Raw genomic sequence first — 27,800 nt, 5'->3', positions numbered from 1 at the left:
GTCCCTTTTATGGGGGAGAGATAAGAATTGTCTGTTAGAGATTGTTAGAAAAATACAATGAAAGAGGAAGACAAGGATATACAACTTGTAAATGGGAACACATGCTTTGCAGGTTACATTGGATTTAAGAAACAGAAACTTGCTCTTAAATAGAAAACGATTTTTGTAAAGTCTGGAGGTTTTAACATAACGGGCTCCTTAATTTGCCAGGTATTATGATGTTCCTGTTTTGGTCTCAAAATATCTGCCATCAAGAAGTTGTCATTCTTAAACGATGGGAATAAAGTTAGCGTTGTTTTTTATTTTTTATTTTTATTTTTTTTGCTTTATCCACCCATGGATTGGTGCCACTTTCCGTCACTCAGGGTCCGAGCCGGTGAGAACTGAAGCCTTGTCCAATCGCAGGCACCGGGGCGAGAAACGAGCAATCAGGCGAACAGGCCCGGGTAGTGGGCGGGCTTTCGCGGGCTTGCTGGGGCCTTTGTCCCTGATGCGCCGGCGGACCACCATCTTGGGATCTGGAGCCGCCTCCCAGGTTCCGGGGACTCTGCCGGCACCGGCACGCTTCTGCGCCGGGCGCGCAGCGAGGACGCGGGGTGTCCGGACTCCGCCACGGTGAGCGCGACGTCCCCGCGGAGCTGCTGCCGGCGGCCGCAGAGTCCCCAAGCCCGAGCCTCCCGTCCCTCTGGCTGTAGGGTGGGGGCTGGTAGGGCTCCTGGCATCCCGGGCGTCCTGTCGCATCCCTGGTCCCCGCGTGGGGACCCTGCAGGGTTGGGGCTTGCAGCACTTCCCTGCAGCCGGCTGATCTGGAAGGACTGTCGTCCGCTGGACTGTGCCGGCTTCCTGGCCACAGTCACTGGTTTCCCCGAGATTCTCCTGGACCTGCGTCGCTGCACGACCGCAGTCCGGTCCCCTCTGCCCTGTGTGCCTCTTGCTTTATCTCTTATTTTTGAGCCCTGGGATGGCTCTATAGGACTAGCCCATTAACAGTACTGATTTTATACGCGTGTCTTTGGATTTGTCACCACCTCTTCCCCTTAGGGCAGTTATTTTCTTGAGTCCGGTTCTCTAGGGCATGAGTTGGAATCCTGATTCCCACTTATTCACCGGGTACTACCCTTCCCCTCTCTGTGATGGAACCTAGGGAATGCTTACCTGGGAAGCCTCTGTCATGAGCCCAGCCCCCATGTGACGGGAGTATCCGAGGCCGTGCCCAGCAGTCCAGGTTCTTCCCAGAGGCAAAGAAAGAGTTGAAGGAGGGACTCCAGAGAGGTGAAAGCGAGTCTCTCTTGAAGCAGAAAGCCCCCTGGCGGGAAGGGTGGGTCTCCAGAGCAGGGAGACCTTGGAGTGGTCTTTGGACTTGCCATCTTACTGGGATCTTACTGGGTCTGACCTTTAACCCCCCAGCTCCCACGTTAGCAGCCCAGGCAGCCTTGATCTAGATGGAGTTAACCAAGGCAAAGGCCCTGGTGGACAGATGGTCTTGTTGTTCTCTCTCTCTCTCTCTCTCTCTCTCTCTCTCTCTCTCTCTCTCTCTCTCTCTCTCTCTCTCAAGTGGGAAGTTACATATCTCCCTGTGGCCACCTCTTCCCTGCTGGCCTGCCCCCCTCATCCCTGACACCCACCCCTGTTTCTCTCTCCCTCTCTCTCTGTCCCCTTCCCCCACCTTTTGAGGCAGGGTTTCTCACACAGTAGCCCATGCTGACTACAGCTTGCGGTGGTCCCACCCCAGCCTCCTGAGCACATGAATCACCCACACCCTGCTTCCCTGCTCCCTTTCTGCCCCCACCTTTGGCTCTGTTTCTTGTTAGCATCTCTTTGCAATCCTGAAGGTGAGCAGAAGGCCTGGGCTGGAGAAGGACTGGGCTGAGCCTCTGCCCTGGCGGATGGGGGCTGGGGTGTGTGCTCAGCCTTCCTTCCTCCCTCTGTCTGCACTTCCTCTCATGCCCGGGCTGTTAGACCCGGGTTCAGACCTCACTTTCAACTCAGACGTGTCGGTATAGGAGGTTGAGGCAGGAGTGAGGGTCATGAGGTTGAGACCAGCTTAGGCTACAGACTGAGTTCAAGGCCATCCTGGGCAACGTAGGTAAGCCTTATTCTTAAGAAAAGAAGAATCATCAGGGAACCAGTTTTTTGGTGGAGTGTGTGCTTGACAGGCACAGAGGGCCCTGGGTTCCAACCCCAGTCACCTCTCCGTGGGACTTCAGAGATGTCCTGGAGACTGGGGTGATGTCATCTCCTAACTCGGTGTCGTGGGCCCACAAAGGCCAAAGTGGGGGGTTGCTTTAGAGAGACCCAGGCTTTAGAGAGACTCAGCGACAGTCCTTCCTGTTGGGACCCTCAGACCTAAGGACAGACAGGACAGGGAATGGGACTTAGTGGGGATGACTCCCTACTGCCTGTCACTGGATTGACCATCATAGGAAGTCCGTATCTACTAACTCAAGGAGGCTTGCAAAGGGATGGGAGAGGCAGGGCTTGCTAATGCTCCCCGGTCTCTGAGGAACTGAGGGTCTGTGGGAGGGAGACTTGAGGGGTGCCAAGAGGAAGCCAGGAGCCTGAGGGAGGGTCTGAGGAAGAGTTGGGGGGAAGGGGTTTAGGATGAGGTGCCTGGAGGGAGGTCTGATCATGGAGACCGGTTATGAAGGAGGAGAGAAGTTTGAGGAGAATTGAAGAGTGAAGGCTGTGGAAAGACAAGATAGAAAGGAGAAAAATTAAGGAGACAAGGGAAGAGGCAGGAATCCCTCCCTCTGGAGAAGCCCTCCTTCTGGAGTCTGATGGAAGTCTTTTGTCAGCTGAGAGTCAAACAGAATGTTTGCTGTGAAGTTGCCAGCATAGTGTTACTTCTGGGCATCAATATCTCCTTTAAGAATATTAACATTTTGGGCTGGAGAGATGGCTCAATGGTTAAGAGCACTGACTGCTCTTCCAGAGGAACTGGGTTCAATCTCTAGCACCCATATGGCAGCCCACAACTGCTTGTAACTCCAGTTGCAGGGGATTTGACACACCACACAGACATACATGCAGACAAAATATCAATGCATGCAAAATAAAGATAAATCATAAAAAGCAATGTTAACATTTTAATGAATCAGTCTCCAAGCAGCGGCCCATAAGCCATTGATTCTTTTGCAGATGTAAACTTGACTCTCCCTGGGAAATCCTTGCAGCACACCATTTCGAGAAGGCTCAAGGGAAGACTTCATTCCCTGGGAGCTGTGGTCTGTAGCCCGCTTAATCAGACTAGTCTAGGTCCCCACTGTCTGTGCATCTTGACTGTGGAATACTCTCCCCCAGGTCTCTTGACCCCCAAGTCTTGGAGACTTCATATTTGGTTTCTATAACCTGGGATTTAGATGCTTTTGTGTCTTCCGTTCTGTCTCCAGCTACCCAGAACTAAGTCTGTTTTGGTCCTGAGCTCTGTCTGTGGACTCTGGTGAATTCAGGCAGCCAGCATCTGAGCCTGGTCTTCTGGAAGCAGCTCACCCTGGCCTGCCCAGGCTTAGTGGGCTCCTAGGACCACCAGTACGTTTGAGCTGCCATACAGTGGCCCAGGAAGACGTTAGTCCTGCCAGTAACATCAGTGGCAGTGGGCCGTGGCTGTTTGCAGAGGGTGTCTGAATTAGCAGTGTGGTGCTGAAGGCTGTGATGGTGTTGGCCCTGGGATAAAGGCCCCTTGTCTCTGCTGTTTCTGAGGACTGGGCATGCGGTGTGGGAGACAGGAGCTGTAGCCTTAGTGTGGAGTGCCTTGGGAAGCTGAACCTAGGGTGAATGGATAGCCATCATCACCACCATCTCCCGGAGACAAGGGGCCATTGTCCAGGAGGCTACGCCAGTGCTGTTTGCCCTACCCTACCACAGACTGCCTGTGCGGGTCTGGGTGTGCTTCTGGCTTGGTGGCTCCGGCTGACTAGCTCTGAATGTCTGTGACTATCTTTATGTCTTTGTTGTCACTGGTCCATCTTTCCCTAGTGTCCCCCTGAGGCCTTTCCCTTCAGGCCCTGGGGTTGCTTAGGCGTAGGCTGGAATCAGAATCCCCATTTCCTGACTTGTTGATCTTGGTTAGTGCCTCTCCCCTCCCTTCCTCCTCCCCTCCATCCCTCCCTCCTTTGTGTCTATGTCTGTCTGTGTGTGTTTCTCTGTCTGTGTCTGTATCTAGGAGTTGAACCTAGAAATTTCAGCATGTTTGACAAGCTCTGCTACTCAGCCATATTCCCACTGGGATTCTTGGTTTGTTTTGGGACATGATCGTGGTCTATAGCCTAGGCTAGTCTTCAATCTGGGATTATCCTGTCTTGGACTCCAAAATCGCTAGGATTACAGGCCTGCTCCGTCAGGGCTGGTCCACGTCCTTTGTAGCAGAGAAGACCTCAGGGGCTGGCAGATGGCAGGAACCTTGTGCAAAAAGGTACTTTTTGCTTCCCAGGTTCTACATTGGTCTCCTGGACATGAGGTTGGGATCATGCAAACACCTGCAATGTCTTTATTTGTGGGGTCCACACACCCAGCCCAAGCCCTTGAAGACAAGATGATGCTTGTGGAATCCAGATGCATATAGCTGTAGAGCCTTGGAGACAGGTGCAGATATGGTGAGAGACAGGAGACAGACAGCAAGAGGCAGATGGTCCAGAGACCACAGTTAGGCTCAAGGCGCCTAGGCCTTGGTGCTCCAACTCCTCCTGCTCCCTCCCTCTCCCTCTTGCTTTGCAGAGAGGAACCAGCCACGGGGCGAGGCTTGGGGCCATGAAGCACAAGACCGCAAGGGGAGACGGGGCAGACCTGAGGTGGGGCCCACAGTCCCTGGCTTCCAGCATTTTCCTAAGGTTGATAACTGATAACAGAGTCAAAAGACACATGTTAGGAGGCTTTGGAGACTCGGAGGGTAGGGAAAAGCAGACTGTACCCCAAACCTGCCACGGGCAATGCAGAGTCCCCATGTTAGTTATTGTTCTGTTTCTGTGATAAAGCACCGTGACCAAGGCACTTATAAAAGGAAGCAGCTGAGAGCTCACACCTAGGTCTATAAGCAGGTGGCTGAGAGCCTATTGAAAAGGTGCAGGTCTTTGGAAACCTCACAGCCTGTCCCTGGTGACACACCTCCAACTAGGCTCCACCTCATCCTTCCCAGACAGTTCTGCTAATTCAGCCTTAGGAGCCTGTGGGAGCGTTCTCATTCAAACCACCATGGCCTCTTATGCTTCCTGAGATCTCCTCCTTCCCACCTTGCGTTTTCTTGTTTTTCTGCAGCTCAGGCTAGCCTCGGGCTTATTGACTGTTCCGCTCCAGTCCCTGGGTTTACAGATGGGCATGAACCACCAACCCTGACTCTCTGTACCCTTTCTCTTCCCATCTCTGTGTCTGTATCCTCTGACATCCTGAAAGAGAGCAAGGAGACCGTCTGGAAAGGGACCAGGGTCAACTCGCAGCTGGACTCAAAGAGTAGCGGTCCTCCTGCCTTGGGTCCTGGATCACGTGGTCATCCGGTTTTGAACGGGAGTGGTGTTCTCTGAGCTGTCCCAGAGTTCTTGAGTTTTCAGGATAGTGGTCTTTCGCTCTTCAGCTAGTAGATTATAAATTAGCTCAGTAGTGAAGAGCTGGGTCAAGCCCCATCACTGAAATCCATACAAGTAGATAAATAAGTAAAACCTCCAGATCCATAATAAGTGAGAACACAAATAAATTGAAGCTATTTAAAACTAATTTAGTAGTTACTATGAATGGAATTCTGAGTTACTGCATTAACAATCTGTACTAGTTTTTAAGATGGGTCTCGTGTAGCCCAGGCTAGCTTTGAATTTACCGTGTAGCTGAGGATGACCTTGAATCTCTAATCTCCTACTTCCCTCTGCATTGCGGGGATTCGTCACATGTCCCACTGTCCTCAAATTTGCCGCTAGGGAGCGAATCCAGGATTTGTGCATGTGAGGCTACAGTCTCAACCCAGGAATTTTGTTATTGATGCATTTGTGATATGCATACATGGTGTTGCAAGTTTGTGTTCTGTGGTTTGGTTCACTCCCCCTTTCTGTGAAGTATGTTTTTCTCTTTTTAAAGTTTTATTTCACTTGTCTATGTGTGTGGACAAACATGTGCACGGAGGTCAGGAGAAAACTTGTAGGATTCAGTTCTCTTCACTATGTGGGTCCCAAGGATTGAATTTAGGTCATCATCAGCCTTGGTGGCAATTGCCAGTACCTCCTGAGCCATCTTACTGATTTTTTTCTCTTTATGAAGTCATTTGGCCTTCAAATAAAAACACGTTTACAATCTCCTTTTGGTTTGGAGAGCCATCGTTTATTGCCCCTAAATCCATGGCTAAAGCTTCTCAGTAGTGCAGACTTGGTGGCAAATGCTTTTCTCCATTGAGCCATCTCACAAGCCCTTGTTAAGAGTTTTCATGTGGGCCGGGCGATGGTGGCGCACGCCTTTAATCCCAGCACTCGGGAGGCAGAGGCAGGTGGATCTCTGTGAGTTCGAGGCCAGCTGGTCTACCGAGCGAGTTCCAGGACAGCCTCCAAAACAATACAGAGACAGGTCTCGAAAAAAACAAAAACAAAAAAGAGTTTTCATGTGTGTCTTCATGGGTGGCGCTGGGTCTGTGGTTTGACTATAGACAGCTGTGTCCATGACTGACTACTTATTTCTGTTTGGGATAAGGTCTTACCTGAAGCACAGGCTGGCCTGGACCTCACTTGTGTCACCTAGCCTGACCTTGGTCTTGCAGTCTCTTCTTGCCTCCGCCTCCAGAGGGCTGGGATTACTGTCATGTGCCACTACATCCCCCCCCCCCCGCCCCGTGTGTACCCCCACCACTGCCCCGAGGTCTTAGGCTCTACATCTGTCTTCCTCTTTCTCCAGGATCTTGCTGGGTAGCCTAGGTTGGCCTCTGACAGGTGATGGAGCTTGCAGAGTGTAGGCATCACAAACAGGATGCCCCACTCTGGGCTTGAGACACTTTCACTCTTTGTCCAGACTGGCCCTGAGCTCATTTTTCTGTCCCAGCCTCTCAGGTAGCTTGAAACAAGTGCACATCACAACATTCACCCCAGTCTCTTTTAACATCCAAAAGCTGCCCGGATGGATACCACTGCCTCCTCTGCAGCCACAGCACGTCCATTCTGAAGTGCAGGAGAGGCGCGTTGCTTTTCAGGTTAGAACTGACACTCTGTTTCCTGTCTAAGAACTGGTTTATAACTCAGTTATAACCATTTTGGAGCCTATATTTCTCTCTGTTTGTCTTCTGCAACTGTCTCTTGTGGCCCACGTTAGCCTTAAATTTACTCTATATAGTTTTAAAAGCATTATGCAAGCCAGGTGGTTGTGGTGCATGCCTTTAATCCCAGAATTTGGCAGGCAGGGGCAGGTGGATCTCTGAGTTCAAGGCCAGCCAGGTTTACAAAACGAGTTCCAGGACAGTCAGGGCTACACAGAGAAACCGTCTCAAAAAACAAAACAAAAGAAACAACCTGCTCCCCCATGAAAAAAGTCTTGTTATGCTGCTTGTAAGGTTATAGCTAGGAAGTTGGCAGGATCTCTACTTTGGTTCTTTTATTAGGGGCTGTAGGCGTACCTCTTGAGGGCTATAGAGTGCTCTAAGAGAGAAGTTTGTTGGTTTCAATGTCTGACGCAATTGTTCAGATCTTTGAGTTTCTTGAGACTGTATATCTCTCCTATGATGGTAAAATTCCCTTGCTGAAACTATTTTCGTGTACGTTATCTTCTGGAACATATCACTAGTGTGCACTTCCTTAATGCTCATTTTTGTATGTCAAAGGGTCAACTATTCCTTATATGTTTTCCATTTCTTAACCTGTCTGAGTTATTTAAAAATAAGGTCATTGTGCTTTGGAATTTTTCCTTGTCTTGTCACTTCAGCTGTGGACTCTTTGCTTTTTCTTCTTTGTTTGTGTTGCTTTGGAAAGCTGTTTTTCCTTTTTTACATTTCTTTCTTTTCAGATGGATCTCACTATGTAGTCCTGGTTGGCCTAGAACTTGCTATATAGTCCAGGCTGGCCTTGAACTCACAGAGATCTCCAGCCTTTTCTTCTCAGGTCCTGGGGTTAATGACTTCTGTCACCATGCCTGGCTTTGTCTTTCCATTTTTTTTTAAATTGAGCTCTTTCCATGCAAAGTTTCTGACCGGTTCTTTATAATTATCTTTTTCTCTGAGTTCCATGTGCCCTAATGGAGTTTTCTCTCCAATTTGGTTGTATTTTCTCTTTTGTTATCTCCTCCAAATCTTAAATATTCTCCAAATCAATACTTTGGGTTATTTATCATGCAGGTTAATTCCACATGAAGGTAACAGTCCAGTCGGTGAACAATGTGAGAGTAAATTCTGTCTTGTGTAAGTGTCTGAGTCACTTCTCAGAGTGCAGGCTTTGGAATGGAGCCCCGCCATCTCATCTGTGGACCTCACTTAGCACATTGCAAAACTGATGCGTTTTTCCCCATTTGCAGGACTCTGCATGACCAAACCAGAGTTCATCTTTAAGTGGGAGCTTAGATTCGGGCCATGAACCACAGCAGATGCCTCAGTTCGATGCCTCCCAGGTCAGTCAATTCGTATGGCACAAGGGGATCAACAGGAAGAGAGTGCATCGTATATTGGTTGTGTTGAGCTGTTTTATACCCAAACTATCCCTTAGACAAACTATCCCTGTAGACAGCTAGTCCTGTGATTCAGACATGTGTTTTCTGCAGTTTCTGAAAAGGTTCTCCATGCTTACACATTCCCCAGTTTCTGCTATTGAAGTATTTTTTTCCTTGGGTTTGTTAAAATTTCAATCCTATATATTACTTAGATCCAGTGGTTGTGACCCCTCTGGGGGTTGAATGACCCTTTTTCATAAGGGTCACCTAAGACTATTGGAAAACACAGACATTTACATTATTATTCATAACAGTAGAAAATTACAGTTGTGAAGCAGCAACGAAAATAATTTTATGGTTGGGGGTCACCACAACATGGGGAACTGTATTAAAGGGCCACAGCACTAGGGAAGTTGAGAACCACTGGCTGAGATGTTTTTATTCATTAGTCTCTCTATCTGAATTCTCACCCTTTTTTTTTTTTTTTTTTTTTTTTTTTTGGTTTTTCGAGACAGGGTTTCTCTGTGGCTTTGGAGGCTGTCCTGGAACTCGCTCTGTAGACCAGGCTGGCCTTGAACTCACAGAAATCCGCCTGCCTCTGCCTCCCGAGTGCTGGGATTAAAGGCGTGCGCCACCAACGCCCGGCATCACCCTTTTTAATTTAAGCAGTTGCTAACATGTTCTTCCAACACTTGATTTTTTTTTTTTTTTTTTTTTTTTTTTGGTTTTTCGAGACAGGGTTTCTCTGTATTGTTTTGGAGCCTGTCCTGGAACTCACTCGGTAGACCAGGCTTGGTCTCGAACACACAGAGATCCACCTGCCTCTGCCTCCCGAGTGCTGGGATTAAAGGCGTGCGCCACCACCGCCTGGCTCCAACACTTGATTTTGATCCCTAGTTATTCTTTGTAACTGTGGTGCTAATACCAATAGTAATCACATAGACAGCTCTTCTGTTTTTTTCTCTGTGTAGTCCTGGCACTCACTTTGTAGACCAGGCTGATCTTGAACTCATAAAGATGCACCTGCCTCTGCCTCCCAAGTGCCCACAGACAACTCTTAGAGTCATCTTAAATTCATTAAAAGAAAAGTGAATCAAAGATATGAGGGTTATAGTGACATAGAGCTCAGAGAATATTTGCTAGGAAGAGAGAAAAAAAGTAAGTATGAGGTTTCATTTTAAGAAGAGTATAAATTGAACTCTGTGTTAAGGGGTTGTTTATTTATTTTAGTTTAAATTGTACTTAACTGTTTTCCAAATTCAGCACATCACACTTGATTCTTGGGTGGTTGTATTTGTAATATCACTTTCTGTGTTCATACAGTCAATGTAAGTGTTGAGACCAGCTTGAAAAATCAAGAGAAAGACTTGTGGCAAATAGGAATAAAAATGTAGTACATCAGATGAAGACTGGTGACTTAGGTAGAACATTGACTGTGAGCCTTCAAACCACATTTCAGATCTGAACACGAAGAATGGAAGCTCTTCAGGAATGCAGGGCTTCTCCGAGTGAGCCCAGCGAGCTGCAGGCTGGAGAAGGCCAGCTTTCTTCTTAAACAAAGTTGGAGTAAAATGTAGATTGTAAGCATGAGGGTGAGGACGAAGGGACTTGGGAAGAAAACAAGGCAGCTGAGAACATGTGTGTTGGCTTTTCAAAGAAGTGTCACTAAATCTACACTTTTATAACTGAGGGAGCCCTCTGATGTCCTGACCATGTTAGTTTCCATAACAAGATCCAAGATTCATGGTATTATATGCAATATATTTGATGAGGGATATCCATCAAAATCAGTGCAATCTTACTGACACATCGAGCAATTTCATATTCATGATGCCTCTAGTAGATTCAATCAATGTTAGAAGTCCTTTTAAAGGTAGCATGTAATGCCCCAAACATGAAAACTGTAAGGAAGAACTCATTAAATTTAATGTGTGGTAATGTTCTAAGATGGAACTGAGAAAATGGCAAGTACACACATGAAAGAAAAATGTAAATATACTTATTCTGAGAAATCTTTTACTAAGTAGTTGTACTTCAGAAAACTTTAGGATATATATGCTAGGAAAAGGCCCTGTGAGTATAAGGAATATAAATATTTTTTTATGTCTTGATTGAGAACTAAAAGTTCGACAGAAAATCCTCTAAGGGCGAAAAATCCTATGAATATATAAAGCATGTGCGAAAATGTCCAACTAGATGTCACAGCTCTGGAGGAATCCACCTGCATCTGCCTCTCAAGTGATGGCATTAAAGGCACATTTTAAGAACCTTACATACATATAAAATATAGGAAAGCTTTCTATTGTAAGTCAGCCCCCACTCAACATCGGAAATCTTAGAACGGGGAGAAGCCTATGAGTTTCCAGAGTGTTAGGAAAGTATTCAATCTGAAGTCAGCCCTCACTTTTCATCAGAGAACATATACCGGAAGAAATCTTGTGAATGTAAAGAAGGCAAGAAAACTGCTAACTTCAAGTCACAATTCCCTATGTATCAGGAAATTCATGTAGTTAGAAGCAAGTGAGAAATTCATATGAGGAATGCAAGAAAGCTTTCTCTTGCAAGTCACAGCCCTGTACATCAGAGGAGTCAGACAGGTCATAAGCCATATGAATGTCTCTTTCTTAGCAAGTCAGACGTCATTTGACATCAAGGAATTCATGCATGTGAGAAGCCTTATGAATGTGAAGAATGTGAAGGCCTTCTCCCATAAGTCATGGATCTACATTGTAGCCTCCACACAGTTGAGAAGCCCTATGGCTGTAAAGAATGTAGGGCAGCTTTCTTCTACAGTAAGTCAGAAATCATAAGTAATTCAGAAGGTGAGAACCCTCCTGGATATGAAGAATGCAGTAAATATTTCTCTGTCAGGTCAAAACCCTATGGATACAAAAAATATGGGAAAATATTCTTCCAGGAGACAAGCTTCACCCTACATCAGAGAATACTACAGGAGGGAAACGCCCTGACTGTAAGGAAAACATTCTTTCTGCTCAGTCAAAATTCACTGTACATCAGAGAACACACGCAAACACCCTATGAATGTAAATAATGCAGAAAAGCTTTCTTTAGCAAGTCACAACTCATTTGACATCAGAGAAGCCAATGTCACAGCTCACTGTACTACTTCAGAGAACTCATACTGGTTAGAAACCACATGAAGACAGAATTCAGGAAGGCATTCAACTCAAGCCAGGCCCAGTGTCTCTTTGTTCCTGCTGCCTGCAAATCCATATGTAGAACTCTCAGCTGTTATGTCTGTCTGCATGCCACCATGCTCCCAAACATGATGAGAATGGACCAAACATCTGAAACTGAAACTGTAAGCAAGCCCAAATTAAATGTTATATCACAGCAATAATAACCCTAAGATACCACTCAAGCCAAGAGTATGAAAAAAAATTAAAATGTAAAAGGGACATGCAAGAATTGTCAGATACCATGAAAATACCATATCTTCAAATTATAGGCATAGATGAAAGAGATGAATCCCAGGTCAGTGGCATAGACCAGTTCTTCAACAGGATTATGCAAAAACACTTGACCAAATTAAGGAAAGACACACTCATACAGATACAAGAAGCACACAGACCATCAAATAGACAAGACTAGAAAAGAAGCTGCCTATGGCATCTTATTTTACAGTTCAGACGTTAAACATACAGCACAAAGAGAGGGTACTGAAAGCAGCAAGAGAAAAATGACAAGTCATGGATAAAGAAAGATCTATCAGAATAGGAGGTGGTTTCTAAATGGGACGATTTAAAAGCCAGAAAGAAAATCCTGGAATAGTGCACTTCAAGTTCTCAAAGACTGTAAGCACCAACCTAGACTACTGTATGCAGCAAAACCATGTACCATATTTGAAAGGGGGAAACAAACTCCATGATATAAGCAGGCCAACAGAATTGATGCCCACAAAACATGCCCCTACGGAGAATATTGGAAGCAAGGCTTTGCACTGATGAGAGGAATAAGCATAGCCAGAGATCATAGAAAGAAAACAAATGAAGCTATAATTACTGAATCACAAAAATGGGACTGAGAACACAAACAGAAATAAAAAAGTATAAAAACACAGCAAAATGACAGCAATCAACCTACCTTAGAATAATAACATTAAATATTGTTAACTAACACAGGTTAGTTGAATGGGTTAAGAAACAAACTATCTGATGTCTAAAACAAACTTGTCTTACCTCCAAAAATAGTATTGGTAAAAGTTTCTAAGCAAATGTGATCAAGAAGCAAGCAGATGTTGCTCTTGTGACATCTGGCAAATAGGCTTCAATCTAAAACAAACCAGGAGCTATAAAGTACTCTTTATGTTAATCACTGGAATAATTAACCAAGGTGACATTAAAATCTTGAACAGATATGCACTGAACACTGGCACGCGCAGTGTCATAAACAGCATACCACTGACCTTAAAGACAAAGATTAATGCTGGGAGCCTTGTGACTTCTTCAGTCGACAAGGCCTGAGAATAGCACAAACAAGTTCTCCTTTTGACAAGACCTGGGAGAATTTAACCCATTCTTGGCAAGACCAATGGATAGTTTTCTGTATACTTATGGGCATGACCTCAGGAGCATATGTGCTGCCTGCTCTCCTTGCTTTCCTTTCACAAATCATATTGCTGACTGCCTCTAGTTCCACTTTAGAGCCATGCATGAAATGGCTATAGTATTAGGAAAATTTTCCCTGATGACTCTCCTCTGTGTAAGCCAGAGGGAACGTTGTTTAAAAAAATATACTGGATCTGATTCAGCTTCTAAAGCCTTTGATGTTTCAGGTGTGACCATGAAATCAGGCTTCTCAATAACTGGATGCTGCCAGGCTAGAGAGATGGCTCAGCCATTAAAGGCTAGGCTCACAACCAAAAATATACGAACAGGATGCTGCCTTTCCAACACAAGAGTCACAGAAGTTCATGACAATATTACAAATTTGAATCATTGTCCTGGAGAGAATGATTCTAACCACAAGAGTCTAAAAGTAATGCAGATGAAAAGATGGTAGCAAGAGTTAGTGGGAACAGTCTAAGAACAGGGAATGAAGCAGACGCACAGAAACCCACAATGCCTTCATTTCTGTAACTGTGCCAATACTGTAGGAGACAACACTGTAGGAAGCTGACAGGAAAGGGACATGAGAACAAGAGAAAAGCAGTGCTGATGACTAAGAGTCAGCTTTTAAGTTATGCAGTTTACAGGATGATGGGAGAAAACTTGGTATCTCCCATGGGAGATAGAGTAGTATAGAATGAAGAAAGAATCAGTTCAGCTTTGGCTGTTAAGTTGATTATGAGAACTTAGATTTGACCAGAGATAAACATTAACCATTAAAGCAAAAACTCTTCCACTTTGCATTATGCTGTAACCACAAATGCTGCCAACTGGGCACACTGTTCTATCTGTAGGTGTGCCTAGTTAGAAAACTTCCTTTGTTTTGCTTGCAATACTGCTTATGTTTTTAACATCAGAGCTTATGAATAAAGTAGACAATGGTTACTGGTCGGAAAATTGGGGGATGGAAGAACAATGAGGTAAGGGAGAGAACTGGCAATTATTGTAATTATTATTGGAAAATTAAGGAAGCAAATATGATTGTAAAACTGTCCATGTAGGGGGCTGGAGAGATGGCTCAGAGGTTAAGAGCACTGACTGCTCTTCCAGAGGTCTTGAGTTCAATTCCCAGCAACCACATGGTGGCTGACAACCATCTACAATTCAATCTGGTGTATATGTAATAAATAAATAAAATCTTTAAAAAAAACTGTCCATGTAGAATATTGGAATGGTATAGATAAACTTGGCTCGGTCTATCCGGGGCCACTTGTGTGAAGCTGGTGGTCAGGATTTTCTTCCTTTCGCCGACTTCACATATCTGTCCCAGGTCATCAGATCCACTAGGAGCAAGGCTCCCTGCAGATTAACTCCATTCAGAACACCACTTTCTCCAGTAGACAACATCTGCGCAGAAAATAAACAGAAACATCAGAATTAAATGAAAGCATACGTCATATGAACTAACATGCCTAAAGAATGTTCCACTCAAGCACCAAAGAATAGACACCCAGCAGCTCATGGAAGCTTCTCTGAAACAGACCACAGCGTAAACTGGTACATAACTGAGGAACTGGAAATAGTGATGAATAGCCTTCTGCAAAAGAAGCCCAGGCCCAAATGGGTTCACAGCAGAATTCTACGACAATTCCAAGGAAGATCCACAACCAGTCTTTCTTAAATTTGTTTTTTAACCAAAGAAAGAAAAGAAATGGAAGGAGCATTACCAAATACCTTCTACAATGACAGTATTAGTCTTATTTCCAAACCAGTAAAAATGCAACTTCTGTGCACTCACTCTACAGTAATTGGACATCTCCCAACCACGTTACATGGTGTCAAAACAGAGCAGCTTAATTGGAATGGGGCAGAGTCTGACTAGCATGAGAACTGAGCAGCAGCTTGCACCTTTTACATAAGAGAAAACAAGCAAGAAATGCTACTACAGGCAGTTTCTGTCGTCTGTACTCTGTACCTCTTCAATTTTCTTCATCTTTTTCTTCTTAGCAGAAAAACTCCCCCAAGTTCCAAATCCAGGAGCAAGAGTAAAGCCTTGAGCATGGGCATAGTGTACAAGATAAAAGGGAAAGCAGGAGGTAGGGTGAAACTGTGCTGGAGACTAGGAGGTATGGTGAAACTGTGTTGGACGGTAGGAGATGGAGAAAATGTGTTGGATAATAGGAATTGGTGCAAGTGTATAGGAAAGTAGGAGAAGGGTTAAAGTGTGTTCTACAGTAGAAGTGCTTTGAACAATAGGAGATGGATGGAAGAGTGTTAGAGTAGGGGATGGATGGAAGATGTTAGAGTAGGGGATGGATGGAAGATGTTAGAGTAGGGGATGGATGGAAGAGTGTTAGAGTAGGGGATGGATGGAAGATGTTAGAGTAGGGGATGGATGGAAGGGTGTTAGAGTAGGGGATGGATGGAAGATGTTAGAGTAGGGGATGGATGGAAGATGTTAGAGTAGGGGATGGATGGAGAGTGTTAGAGTAGGGGATGGATGGAAGATGTTGAAGAGTAGGGGATAGATGAAAGATGTTGGAGAGTAAGGGATGGATGGAAGGGTTAGAGTAGGGGATGATGGAAGATGTTGGAGTAGGGGATGGATGGAAGGGTGTTTGACAGTAGGAGATGACTGAAAGTGTATTCTGCAGCAGGAGAAGGATAAAAGTGTTTGAGAGTAGGGAGAAGGTCTCAGTGTGTTGGGCAGTAGGAGATGCAAGAAAGTGGGTTGGAGGTAAAAAGACACAAAATGAATTACTTATGGCTGCATCCTCTTTGGAGAGGTATTGGTAAAATCTACAATAAGTGAGTTCTGTTTTCTGTATCTGTTTGAGGATGAGTCTTCTGAGAGGCCAGTGTCAGTAGGGTAATGAGAGTCATGTCAGGGCTTGTTCCTGAGTCATTCCTAAGGTGGCAATGGTAGGAGCAGTCATTTGAGGCCAGCCTCTAACTGGGCCACAATGATAGCCACAGGCAGCCCTGAGCTGGGAATTCTGCCTTAGAATACCTGCTGACAGGAATTGTCTTTCCTGCTTCATTCCCCCATGGGATTATGTCATCTGCTGTTACTCAGAGTCTGAGGGAGTGAGGACCAAAACTACATCCAGCACAAAGATGAGGAATGTCCAGTCAGGTGTAAGGACTGTAGGACTGGCAGTCACTGTCTGAACAAACCATCATGTGATCTGTCATCAGGTTCATCTTGATCAAGGGGCTCTAATGCCACTTCTGTTTCCTGGTGACATGCTGCTCCCTTGAGAACTGTGTGAGGACGCTGGGTGTCCTGGAACCCGGAAATGGTGAGTCTGTGGCACATCCCTAGCAAGGATCACACACCTGAACATTCTGTGACTTTCTTAGTTACGTTACACTAAGTATGTAATTTACATCATGGTTTAATGAATAAACAAACTTTGGAAAATCAGTTTTCTTAGGGATGGGGCCCTGGTAGGTCACCCCATCCTCCAGTGGATGTCCCCCCCCCCATGTGCATTGGGAGTCAGTGGGTTACTTAAGAAAAAGAAGGACATGAAGTTGAGATGGAATGTTCAAGGGGAGTGGAAGGGGTAGGCTGGGGATAGATAGTTAAGATACATTGTGTACATCTCAAAGATTTCCAAAGAATAAAAATATTTTAAAACTTAGGTAGAAAACTATGTAAATTGGTTTTTGTGCTTTTTCTTATCCATGAAAAACAAATGTAACTTCACAGAGAAGATGCCAGGAGATTGACCATGGCTTGGGAACATGAATTCTGCTTCAGGCCTAGTCCAGAGCACAGATTTGTGCACCATCCCAGCCTGGTGAATCCTGGAACCTCTCCTGCCTTTGCCATCCCCAATCCTCACACAGCCTGTACGCCAGCCTTGCCTGGTGTGTCTTCGTTAGGTGTCTACTGCGGTGATGAAGCACCATGACCAAAAGCTACCTGGAGAAGAAAGAGCGCACGGCCTGATCACAGTCCATCAGAAGGGCAGTCAGGGCAGGAACTGAAGCAGAGGCATGGAGGAATTGTGCTCACTGGCTTGCTCAACCTGCCTTCGTATAACACTCAGGACCACCAGGCCAGGGGTGTCACCACCTACAGTGATCTGGGCCCTCAAGAACATACACAAAATGTACCACAGTCTTGTTCACAGACAAATCTGGTGGCAGCATTTTCTTAATTGTGGTTCCTCTTCAAAAATGATTCTAGCTTGCACCAGTTGACATAAAACTAGTCAGGGCAACTGACCCCTTGTCAACCTGACATATAACCATAACCTTTCCTTTCTTGTCTCTGAGATGTTATTTTAATATGACAATATAAAACATTCTGACTTTTTCCCCCCGACACAGGGTTTCTCTGTGTCACACTGGCTGTCTACTCACTTTGTAGACCTCTGGCCTTGAACTTGAGATCTGTCCACCTCTGTTTTCCGGATGCTAGGATTAAAGATATGTGCTGCCATGCTCTGCCCATTCTGACTTTTAAAGTCCCACAGTCTTTACCAATTTAAACACTTTATATGTTCAGTCTTTTTTAAAATATCCAAAGCCTTTATAAAATATGCAAAGTCTCTGTAGGCTTTTGAAAAAGAGAAAATAAATTAAAAGAAGGAAGAACCAGGGCACAGTCACAATCAGGTCACAGCAAAACCAAGGTCCAGCAGTGTAAACTGTTTGGTGTCTGACATCTGGGACTCACTCATGACCCTCTGTGCTCCAGGGGCCATGGCCTGGGCCACCTCTCCAGGTCTCATGCTCCACAGAAAACACAACTTGTTTCCTAGGCTCATCTTGTCTCCAGACCTGGATTCAATAAATGTCTAGTAAAAGAAAAATAAATACAGCAGAAAGAATTAACACAGATAAATTATTAAATTGTACACTATAAGAATTCTGAAAAAAAGAGTAACAAGCCAAATCTAATAGATGGGGGAAAATTATAAAATCAGAGCAGAAATTAATGAAGTAGAAACAATGAAAACAATACAAAGACAGGCAAATCTAAGAGCTGATTCTCTGAGAAAATAAATGAGACTGACAGACCTTTGGCCCAATTAACCAAACAAAACGGGACCCAAATGAACAGAATCAGAAATGAATGGGACAACATTAAAACAGACACCAAAGAAATTCAGAATGTTGTAAGGAAGTACTTTAGAAACTTGTACTCCATTAGGGTAGAAAACCTAAAGGAATGGATGAGTTCCTAGATTCATCTAAACCACCAAAGTTAAACTGAGAAAAGATCAAAGAACCTAAACAGACCCGTAAAACTATGGAAATCAAAAGGATATTAAAGAGCCATCAGACTAAAAAGTTCCTGGGAGCCGGGCGTTGGTGGCACACGCTTTTACTCCCAACACTCCGGAGGCAGAGGTAGGTGGATCTCTGTGAGTTCAAGGCCAGCCTGGTCTACAGAGTGAGTTCTAGGACAGCCTCCAAACAACACAGAGAAACCCTGTCTCAAAAAACCAAAAGAAAAAAAAAGTTCCTGGGTCCAGATGGATTGTGTGGTGTTTGGATGAGAAATATCCACTACAGTCTTGGGCATTTGAGCATGTGGTCTCCAGTTGGCAGTGCTCTCTGTGCAAGTGGAGGTGGAGTAGCCCTGCTAGAGAAAATATACCACCATCTAATTCTAGTTCCCTCTCTTTGCTTGAAGATGTGAGTTCTCATCTTCCTGCTTCTGCTGGCATGCTTTCTGCTTGCTGTCGTGGTGTCCTTGCCATTATGACCCGTAACTCCCTGGAATTGAGCGAAACTAAACTCTACATATTTCCTTAGCCATAGTGTTCTGTTACTTCTGCACAGAAGTAACTAAGAAATATTAATAGCAGAATTCAATTAGACTTTTAAAGATCTACAACCAACATTCTTACATCTCTTTTTTTAAAAAGTAAAAGCAAAAGGAATGCTTCCGTACTTCTTCCAAAAAGCCAGCATTAATCTGATACCAAAACCAGGCAAATAAACACAAAAGAGAAACCTACAGACCATTATCCCTGATGAGCATGATGAAAAACTCCTTAATAAAATACTTGCAAACTGAAGACAGGCATATATTAAAAAGATCATCCACCATGATTAAGTTGGCTTTATTCCAGCAATCCTAGGGATGCTTCAGCATACATAAGTTAATTAATTTAGTAAGTATATAAGCGGACTTCCAAAAGCATATAAAAGTACGAAAACAAAATGATCATCTATCTCAGTAGATGCAGAAAGGTCTTTGACAATATCCAACATGCTTTCAAGATAAAAGAATAGGACTAGCGGAAACATATCTCAACATAAAAGCTATATATGACAAATCTATGGTCAATTTCATTCTAAATGGATTTCTAGAACAATGAGAGAAATTAAAGAGATATAAATAATAAAAGTAGTTAAATCGTCCTTATTTGCAAATGATGTGAGACAATGCATAAGAGGTGCCAAAAATTCTACCAGACAGTATCTATAGTGTCAACACTTTCAGCAAAATTGCAAGAAACAAAATCAACTTAAAAACCAGTAGCCTCACTGGGCATTGGTGGCGCACGCCTTTAATCCCAGCACTTGGGAGGCAGAGGCAGGCGGATCTCTGTGAGTTCGAGGCCAGCCTGGTCTACAAGAGCTACTTCCAGGACAGCTCCAAAGCCACATAGAAACCCTGTCTCGAAAAACAAACAAACAAACAAAAGCCAGTGGCCTCCATGGCCCTACAGTAGTGCCTGTTGATTGAATTTCCCCCTTCAAACGTTGCAGTCATGCCCAACGCTTTGGCGTTGCAACACCACCATGTCACCTGCCACACTCATGTTCAAGACCCACACAGCTGAGCCACAAAAGAAATCTCAGTGGTCTGTGTTGCTGTCCCCTTTTCTGTGATACTGCTAGGGGTTTGAGGCCATGGAAGTGGTCACATGATCCTCTGAAATAATTAGTTTCTCTGATCCAGGGAGATACATGCCCAGGTTCCTTTCCTCCAGAGCTTGGGAGTTTAGCCTGTATCCCCTAAAGCCGAGGTACTCAGAGGAACTAGATAACATAAGGAGGGTGACAAGGCTGAGGAAGGGCTGAGATGCTCCCAGCTACTAGAGGTCTCTGTCCATTATGCCTGTCCATTCCTTGGGGAAAGTTGGATAAAGGCTTGATTGTTAGCAACAGCAGTAAACAAACCTTGCTGGAAGTTTCCTTCCAGGGAAAAATTCTGTGACTTTTGCCCTCTTCTGCCCTGATCCCTTGGGATGAAGCCAGGGGAAACAAATATTGTGTGCAGAGAACTCCCATGTTTTATGTGTGCTCATGTGATGGAATGACAGAGTTTAGGTAACTGGACTTTCTCTCTTCAGGGCTATGTTAGTGATGTGGAATTGTGTGCCTGGTGATGCCAAACTCGTTTATATGGTTGTTCTCTAAATTATAACGAATATAGAAGTCTGACAGTCCATGTGTACTTTTCAGAAGGGCCTGAGATAGATAGATAGATAGATAGATAGATAGATAGATACATACATACATACATACATACATACATACATACATACATACATACATGTAGTTTATGTCCATGAAATCATGTTTCTACTATTTAGGGCTTTTAAAACATTTTTCATGCATGACGACTTTTCATCTGAGATATTTTTATATGACCCTAGATATATAGGTATACAAATGGCTTGAAGTTATTTTAAAACAATTCTTTAGTATACATATACTTCTAATTAAAGATGAAAGGTAAATACTGAGACATGGAAGGCTGTGCTTCTGACAATACAATACTACTTTGATGCTTAAATGAAGAGTATGGGAAATGTTAATTTTTTTTTCTATAACTGAGTCATCATGTCTCTGTGAGAGTGGAAAATGTATTTACACTAAATACTCGGTAGTTTAAAACATACACGTGAGCCAAGGCATTTTGGGTCATGTTTCCTGGAGTTGTGTGGTGCAGTGTCATCATGGCGGGAAGGAAATGAGAGCTTTCACAACAGCCGCATCCAAGTCACCTGATGCAACCTGAGTGACCGTTGGCACAGACACCTTGGATTCACACACTTGGATTTGGAATTCATTTTTGGTTATCACATAATCAGGAAACTTTTAGTATCAACAAATTTTTCACAACCTCTATGCCGATTTACATGATTCCATGAGGATTCCACAGTTTAAGATTAGTGCCTCTGCTGCACCAGGCTCTCAGAATCGAACCCATGACCCTGGCCCTCTCTGCATGCCCTATACCTCAGTGGCGTGCTACCAGCCCCGACATTTCCTCTTCATTGCTTTGTTTGTTCTTTGTATATTTGATGTCATTTTTATATGGTTAGCTGTATATATGTCTGTCTTTTGCTCATAATAATACAAAGCATGTATATACATGTATTCCTCTATGGATTTTTGTTTCTGTTGTAATTCATTGGAAAAGTTTCTAATCAGTTTTTGAATTACAGGATTAATACATAGATAAGACTTTTGTGTTGATTTTTCCTTCTATCATAATACAGAATTCAAAACATGCTACGCTTTTTATAAGACACTGATAAGACATAGATACACATAAAACAGTGAATTCCCACTTGCTGTTCCTAAGGCTGAGGACAACTTGAAGACAAATTTGTCATTCCAGGTGTTGGTGTCATTTGAGGACATAGCCGTGGACTTCACCTGGGAGGAGTGGCAGAACCTGGATGCTGCCCAGAGAGCCCTCTACAGGGACGTGATGCTGGAGACCTACAGCAGCCTGGTGTCCTTGGGTGAGTCGGACTCCTGTAATTCTCAGAGGTACCAATTGTACTAGCTTGATAATGTACATTTAAATTGACATGGCGATGATATGCATTTATGAAGAACAGGGTAACTTTGTAGTTGATGTTAACTGATAGTGTATCAGCCCTGGCATCACTTGTTTGTATGGGGATCACTCAAAATCTCTCTGATGTTATTTTGGAGTACTCAGCTGGTGTCATCTATCTGTGTACGATAGCATTGCAGAGCTTATGTTGTCCCTCCCTTCCTGAGATACCCATTAATGCTTGCCTTCTTTTTCCATCTCCATTCCCGTTTCTTTCCCTCACAGTGGCAGCTGTTGCTTTACTCCCTGTTGGAGGCCACCTTTAGTTTGCAAGTATGAGAACATACAAGACCTCATTTTGTGACTGACATATTTATCTTCATATTGTAACTCTCCTGGAGAGACATAGGGAAAGTGTGTTTGCTCCAAATATGGATGGAGTTTTATTGCCCAAAGAAAGATTTCATCAATGCTTTGTGACTATATGAGTTTATTGGGCTTATATAGTTAGTAATTGTGATTCTCAGATGTGCAAAAATCAAAAGCAAAAAAAAAAAAAAAGAAAGAAAAAAACCCAACCCTAGTTAGTTTTTACTTACAGTTTTACCCACCTACAATTGGACAAAAGTGTGCCCAGGTTGGAATCTCATAATAGTCTTGTAAGGGAATGTTACCAGTCCTGTTACCATCCAGAGCCCCAGAGATCTGCTGCATCATTTTCTTCATTCCATTGCCATGACTTTGTGCCAAAACCATCCTGTGTTGGAAGATGGTGCCAATCACTTCAAGCCCAGAATACTAGCCATACTACAGAATAACAATGGCCCGTATGCCTGTCACTACTACACAATGTTATTATTGTAAGTTTGTATGCGCCATGTTTCTCTGCTTATGTTGCTTTGTTGAAGAACACTTATGTTTCCCTGGGAACACCAGTGTCACTTCCTTTGACTGTATACAACCAACAGTGGGACAGTGTTGATGTCATTCTGGGTCCAGTTTAAAAACCATCATACTGTATTTTCAAGTGGTTGCTCTAATATATATTGCTTCTACCTGTTTGTGTAAGTTTCTTAGCAGTTTTTATTTGAGATCTTAAAAATAACATTCTATATGTGGTAAGTCATTTTGGGAAAAATCTCTTTTACTTGTGAACATATTTGTATGTTCATGCTAGGGAAATATCAGTGTAGTCTGTTTGCCTAGATTTAATGAGATCTTCTTTTCTGTGTTGAGTGAATGAGATCCTTATATAATCTGGAAATTAATCAATCACTTGCTGAGTAAGTAAATTGCTAGTATTTTCTCATTCTAGGCGTGCACTAGTCATGACATTTAGTCTGATGTAATCTCATAAATTAAGAGAGTATCCTCATCTTTGTCCTGAGTTTTAGAATTCTATGATCCATTTTTAGTTGATTTCTATATATGGCATAAAAGGAGTCCGGTCCCCTCTCATAGCATGTAAATTATCCGGGTTTCACAAAGTAAGTATTCATGGGAACTTCTTTCTGAATGTGAGTTCTAAAGCCTTTGTTGAGAATCTGGTGACTGCATGTGCTTGTCAGCTCCCCAGCCTTCTGATGCGATTTGGGAGGGGAAGTCTCAGGGGGGGAAAGGTGTGCTTTAGTTCCGGGAGGACAGAGGTTTCTTTGGTCTTTTCACATAGATCCTCTGTTGAGGAAGAGCCTCTTGCAGGGAACACAGTGCAGAGCAAAGCTTCTCAGCTCCTTTCAGTAGGAGCAGAGACAGATGGCATCTCAGTACCATGCGAAGTGTGTTCAGTGAGCTTGCTTCCTTCTCGTGAGCTTTACTTGCTAACTGCTTAGCTGACCAGTGACTGGCACCTCCCAGCCTGGTCTCTGGAGTACCAAGTCTGCATGGGTTTTGCTTTGTCTTATTCTTAACTGTGGGTACAGTATGTTTCGTGCTGTGTTTCTGGTCTGAGTCACACATGATCATATTTTGTAATAGCTATGTCCTTGTCTGCTCCATTTTCTATTCTGTGGAGATTATTTACATTTTTAGTTGCTGGGGATATTGAATCTATCATTTGGATGTGTCCACGTCTGGATTTGAAGTCATTGTAATGGCTAGTTTGTAAAATGACCGGTGAAAACTTGGCCATTCCTATAATAGGTGTTCAGACTTCCTTCTTTGTGTTTTTAGAATTTTCTTTGTCTCAGAGTTTTGTCAGTTGAATGTAATGTGATACACAATGGTTTGTTGGTTCAAATCCTTGGATATGGCTGTCCATGTTATTATATCTATCCTCTTTTCTTCTGGAACACAAAAAAATAATGCAGATACATGTTTTCTTAAAAGGACCGTGTTTCCATATATATTTTTAAATTTTATGTGTATGAGTAGTTTGCCTTCTTGTATGTCTGTGCAGCACTTGTGCGCCTGGTGCCCTTGGAGGCCAGAAGAGGGGTTAGACATGTTGGATCTGGAGCTAAAATGGTTGGGATCCACCATGTGGAGACTAGAAATGGAACCCACATCTTCTGGAAGAGCAGCCTGTGCTCTTACTCTGAGCCATCTCTTTAGACCCTATCTCCCCTGCCCCACTCTTTAATCTGCCTTTGTTTAATTGTAAATAGTCAGTCTTTGTGTCAGTGTTTCTCTCCTGGGCCACTTCAGCCGTGACATCTTCCTGCTTCTTAATTTTTTTTCACATCAGTTGAGCTTTTCCCTTATAAATCTTTTTGGTGCTTCTTTTTTTAATGACTACTTTATCTTTGCTTAATTTATCCTAACTAGCAGACAGTCTATCCAATTTCATTGCATCTTCTTCATTGTTTACTAGAAGTTTCCTCTGTTCCTGTGTTTTTTATTTTGTTTTGTTTTGGGGGGGGTGGTTTCAAGATCAGGTTTCTCTGTTTAACAGTCCTGGGTGTCCTGGAACTCTCTCTGTGGATTAGGCAGGTTGGACTCACTAAGATCCACCTGCCTCTGCCTCCCGAGTGCTGGAATTAAAGACATGTATGAATATATGGAGTGTGATCATACATGTATGCAGTTGTCCATGGAAGCCAAGGAAGCATATGAGGCATTCCTATCTACTGGTCTCTCTGCCTTGTTCACCTGGGACAGTACTTCTCACTGCCCCTGGGTCGGCTGGGACCTAGCCATTCCCAGACCACCCTCTGCAACACTGGGTTTACAGGTGTGTATACTTTACATGGCTGCTGAGGAGTGAACGAAGTCCCTCACACTTGTGTAACAAGGACTGCACTCACTATGCTGCCATCCAATCTCCCCTTTGAGGTTCCTTCAAATCATTACTTAAATGCCACTTGGGAACAACATTTCAATCAGTGGAGAATATGAGTGAAAATCCACTTTAATAAAAATTCGTAATTCACTTAGAGCTAGGGATGTATCTCAGTTGACAGTGTTCATTCCTACTGTGTTCAAGGTCACAGGGTTAATCTCCAGTCCATCAAAGGAAGGAAGGAAGGAAGGAAGGAAGGAAGGAAGGAAGGAAGGAAGGAAGGAAGACAGAAAGGATGGAAGGAAGAAGGAAGGAGGAAGAAGGAAGGCAGAAGGGAAGGAAGGAAGAAGGGAAGGAAGGAAGAAGGGAAGGAAGGAAAGGAGGAAGAAGGGAAGGAAGGAAGGAAAGGAGGAAGAAGGCAGGCAGAAGGGAAGGAGGAAGGAGGAAGGCCTTTCTAAATCATCCGTTGTTGCATAGTCCCCAAGCTGCCGCTGCTGCCTGTCTTCCACCAGTGGTCCTGATGACCACGCTGTCAGTCTGATGTTGTTTCTCATTCCCAGGGCACTGCATGACTAAGCCTGAGTTGATCTTCAACCTAGAACATGGACTTGGGCCCTGGAGCACAGCAGATGCCTCAGTCTGGAACCTGTCAGGTCAGTGAATGCTACAAGGAGAGGGCTGTAACACGGAGACCATCAGACATTGTTCCTGTTGAACTGTTTTCAACAAGTTTCATCTAAGCCCAGTCTTGAGGACAGACACTTGTTTTATCCAGTTTCCCCAGAGTTCTGTGTGTTAAACTATCAGTGTCTTGGTGCTGAAGAATGTCTCTTCTTTGTCTGGTGGCTCTTTGGAATAATTCAGTTACTTTACCTGGGTATTCCATTGTGTTTCTTCCCTCCCTTTATGACCATATGCTTTAAGTTAGGAGTGTATTGACATTATGTCAACACTGCCTTCTGACTAGCATTGCCTTGGCAGTTATCATGATCCTAATCACACACAAGTGCATCTCCTTTTACAATACTTGGTTTAATGTAAGAAGAGTACAGCAAAGGGGTGAGGTATTGTGGTGAGATAAGCAGCAGAATGTTTATCAGGAGCAGAGGGAATATGGGGCTTTAGAGGGACGAAATATTGAAGAATTTTTTGTCTATTTCAGTTTTTCTTTGCAATAACTGTTTTCCAAATTTGCCATAAAATACACATGTGGATTTAATTTAAGACTAGAGAGGCAACAAGATTAAAAATTAGTAGCCAAGCAAGAGTTTTGTTTGGCTGTAGTTTTGTCACCTGAGGGATTTTTAAGAAAAAGGAGAAAAGAGGACATCAGAAGTTGCAGCGTTGAATGGCACATGAGCAGTTCTTTCCATGCCGTGTGAATGTGAGGTCAGAGGTGAGAGTATAGTGTACAGAGAAAAGGAGAAAGAGCACTGAGCAACCACTAAACACCAGAGAAGTAATTCCAAAGCCTAGGAGTAGTCAAATGAACAAAGTGCCTAGACAGAGAGAGATCTGGTCAGTAAAGTGCTTGCCTTCAAAGGCTACAGACCTGAGTTTCTGTACACAAATACAAAAATTAAAACATGGTTTAGTGGTCCATGCTTGTTAACTCGGTGCTTCGGAGGTGGGACAGGCAGATCCCTGGGCTCCATGGCCAGCCAGTCTCGTAACTGGTGAGCAGAGACACTGTTTCAAACAAGATAAACAACCTGAGGTTCACCCACTGAGCTCTCCATGTATGTGCATACATGCTCAAACACACAAATACACATGAATGCCCATGTACAAGGTCAGTTTAATTCTTGCAGGGAAAATTCGGCTTCTTAGTTGAGAAGTTCAGCAAAAATGGTTCTGAAAAAGATACAGTATCAGGTCTTGGAAGAAAGAAGCTAAATTAAAAACAAACAAACAAACAAAAAAACACTTTTGAAAGTAGACAGTGTGGAAGAAAGAATACCAGGGATTTGTTTGAAGGAAAACATCGAGCAGTTGCAACAATTACATGATAAAGAAAAAAGCAGAACAATTATAAGCAGGACTAGACTGGAGTTTTATGATCTCTCCAGCCTGTGAATCTTATATTAAGCAGTGAACTGAGAGTAAGCTCAACAGAAAACATATTCCATGAAATTAGTGCAGAATATTGTACAAATCATGGTCAAGAAACAGCTGTCCACATATATGGCATTTATAACTACAAGGTGATAGATGCTGAGAATACTTCCTCAATGGTCACTATAGTTAAGATGCCAAAAGGATGGAATGTGGGCAGAGTATTGAAAACTATAAGCAGGAAGTATAGTCAGGGTTTTGTTGTTGTTGGTGGTGGTGGTGTGTGTGTGTGTGTGTGTGTGTGTGTGTGTGTGTGTGTGTGTGTGTGTGTGTGTTTTGCTTTCTTTGGTTTTTGAGACAGGATCCCTCTGTGTAGCTCTGGTTGGTCTGGAACATTATGTAGATCAGGCTGGCCTTGAACTCACAGAGTTCCTCCTGCTTCTGCCTCCAAAATACTGGCATTAAAGACATGTGTTACCACACCCAGGTAGTTATTTTTGTATATAAACCTACTATCATTGTTGATCTATTTTTTAAAAATAATTTATTTAACTTTACTGTATGTGCATTGGTGTGAAGATGTCAGACCCCAGGGAAC

General features: G+C 43.6%; 1 protein-coding gene across 4 annotated transcripts in view; it reads left to right on the top strand.

The window, feature by feature from the left end:
* The first annotated feature begins 485 nt into the window (after positions 1-485).
* The window catches only part of LOC101839667 (zinc finger protein 39), a 32,394-nt gene continuing 5,079 nt past the window's right edge, over positions 486-27,800 (top strand). For 3 of the 4 annotated variants that reach the window (XM_013119444.3, XM_040729717.1, XM_040729718.1), the window contains exons 1-5: positions 486-615; positions 8,464-8,556; positions 16,362-16,465; positions 21,766-21,892; positions 25,708-25,800. In XM_013119444.3, the coding sequence (XP_012974898.1) occupies positions 16,463-16,465; positions 21,766-21,892; positions 25,708-25,800 (223 nt within the window). In that variant the 5' untranslated portion in view covers positions 486-615; positions 8,464-8,556; positions 16,362-16,462. Of the gene's footprint in view, positions 616-7,072; positions 7,154-8,463; positions 8,557-16,361; positions 16,466-21,765; positions 21,893-25,707; positions 25,801-27,800 lie in introns of all 4 variants that reach the window. The other variant, XM_040729716.1, reaches the window with a different exon arrangement.

This window comes from Mesocricetus auratus, unplaced genomic scaffold (genome assembly GCF_017639785.1).
Source record: "Mesocricetus auratus isolate SY011 unplaced genomic scaffold, BCM_Maur_2.0 Super-Scaffold_100022, whole genome shotgun sequence".
Taxonomy (NCBI): domain Eukaryota; kingdom Metazoa; phylum Chordata; class Mammalia; order Rodentia; family Cricetidae; genus Mesocricetus; species Mesocricetus auratus.
The sequence above is the reverse complement of the archived record's forward strand: the minus strand, read 5'-3'. Positions and strand labels throughout refer to the sequence as shown.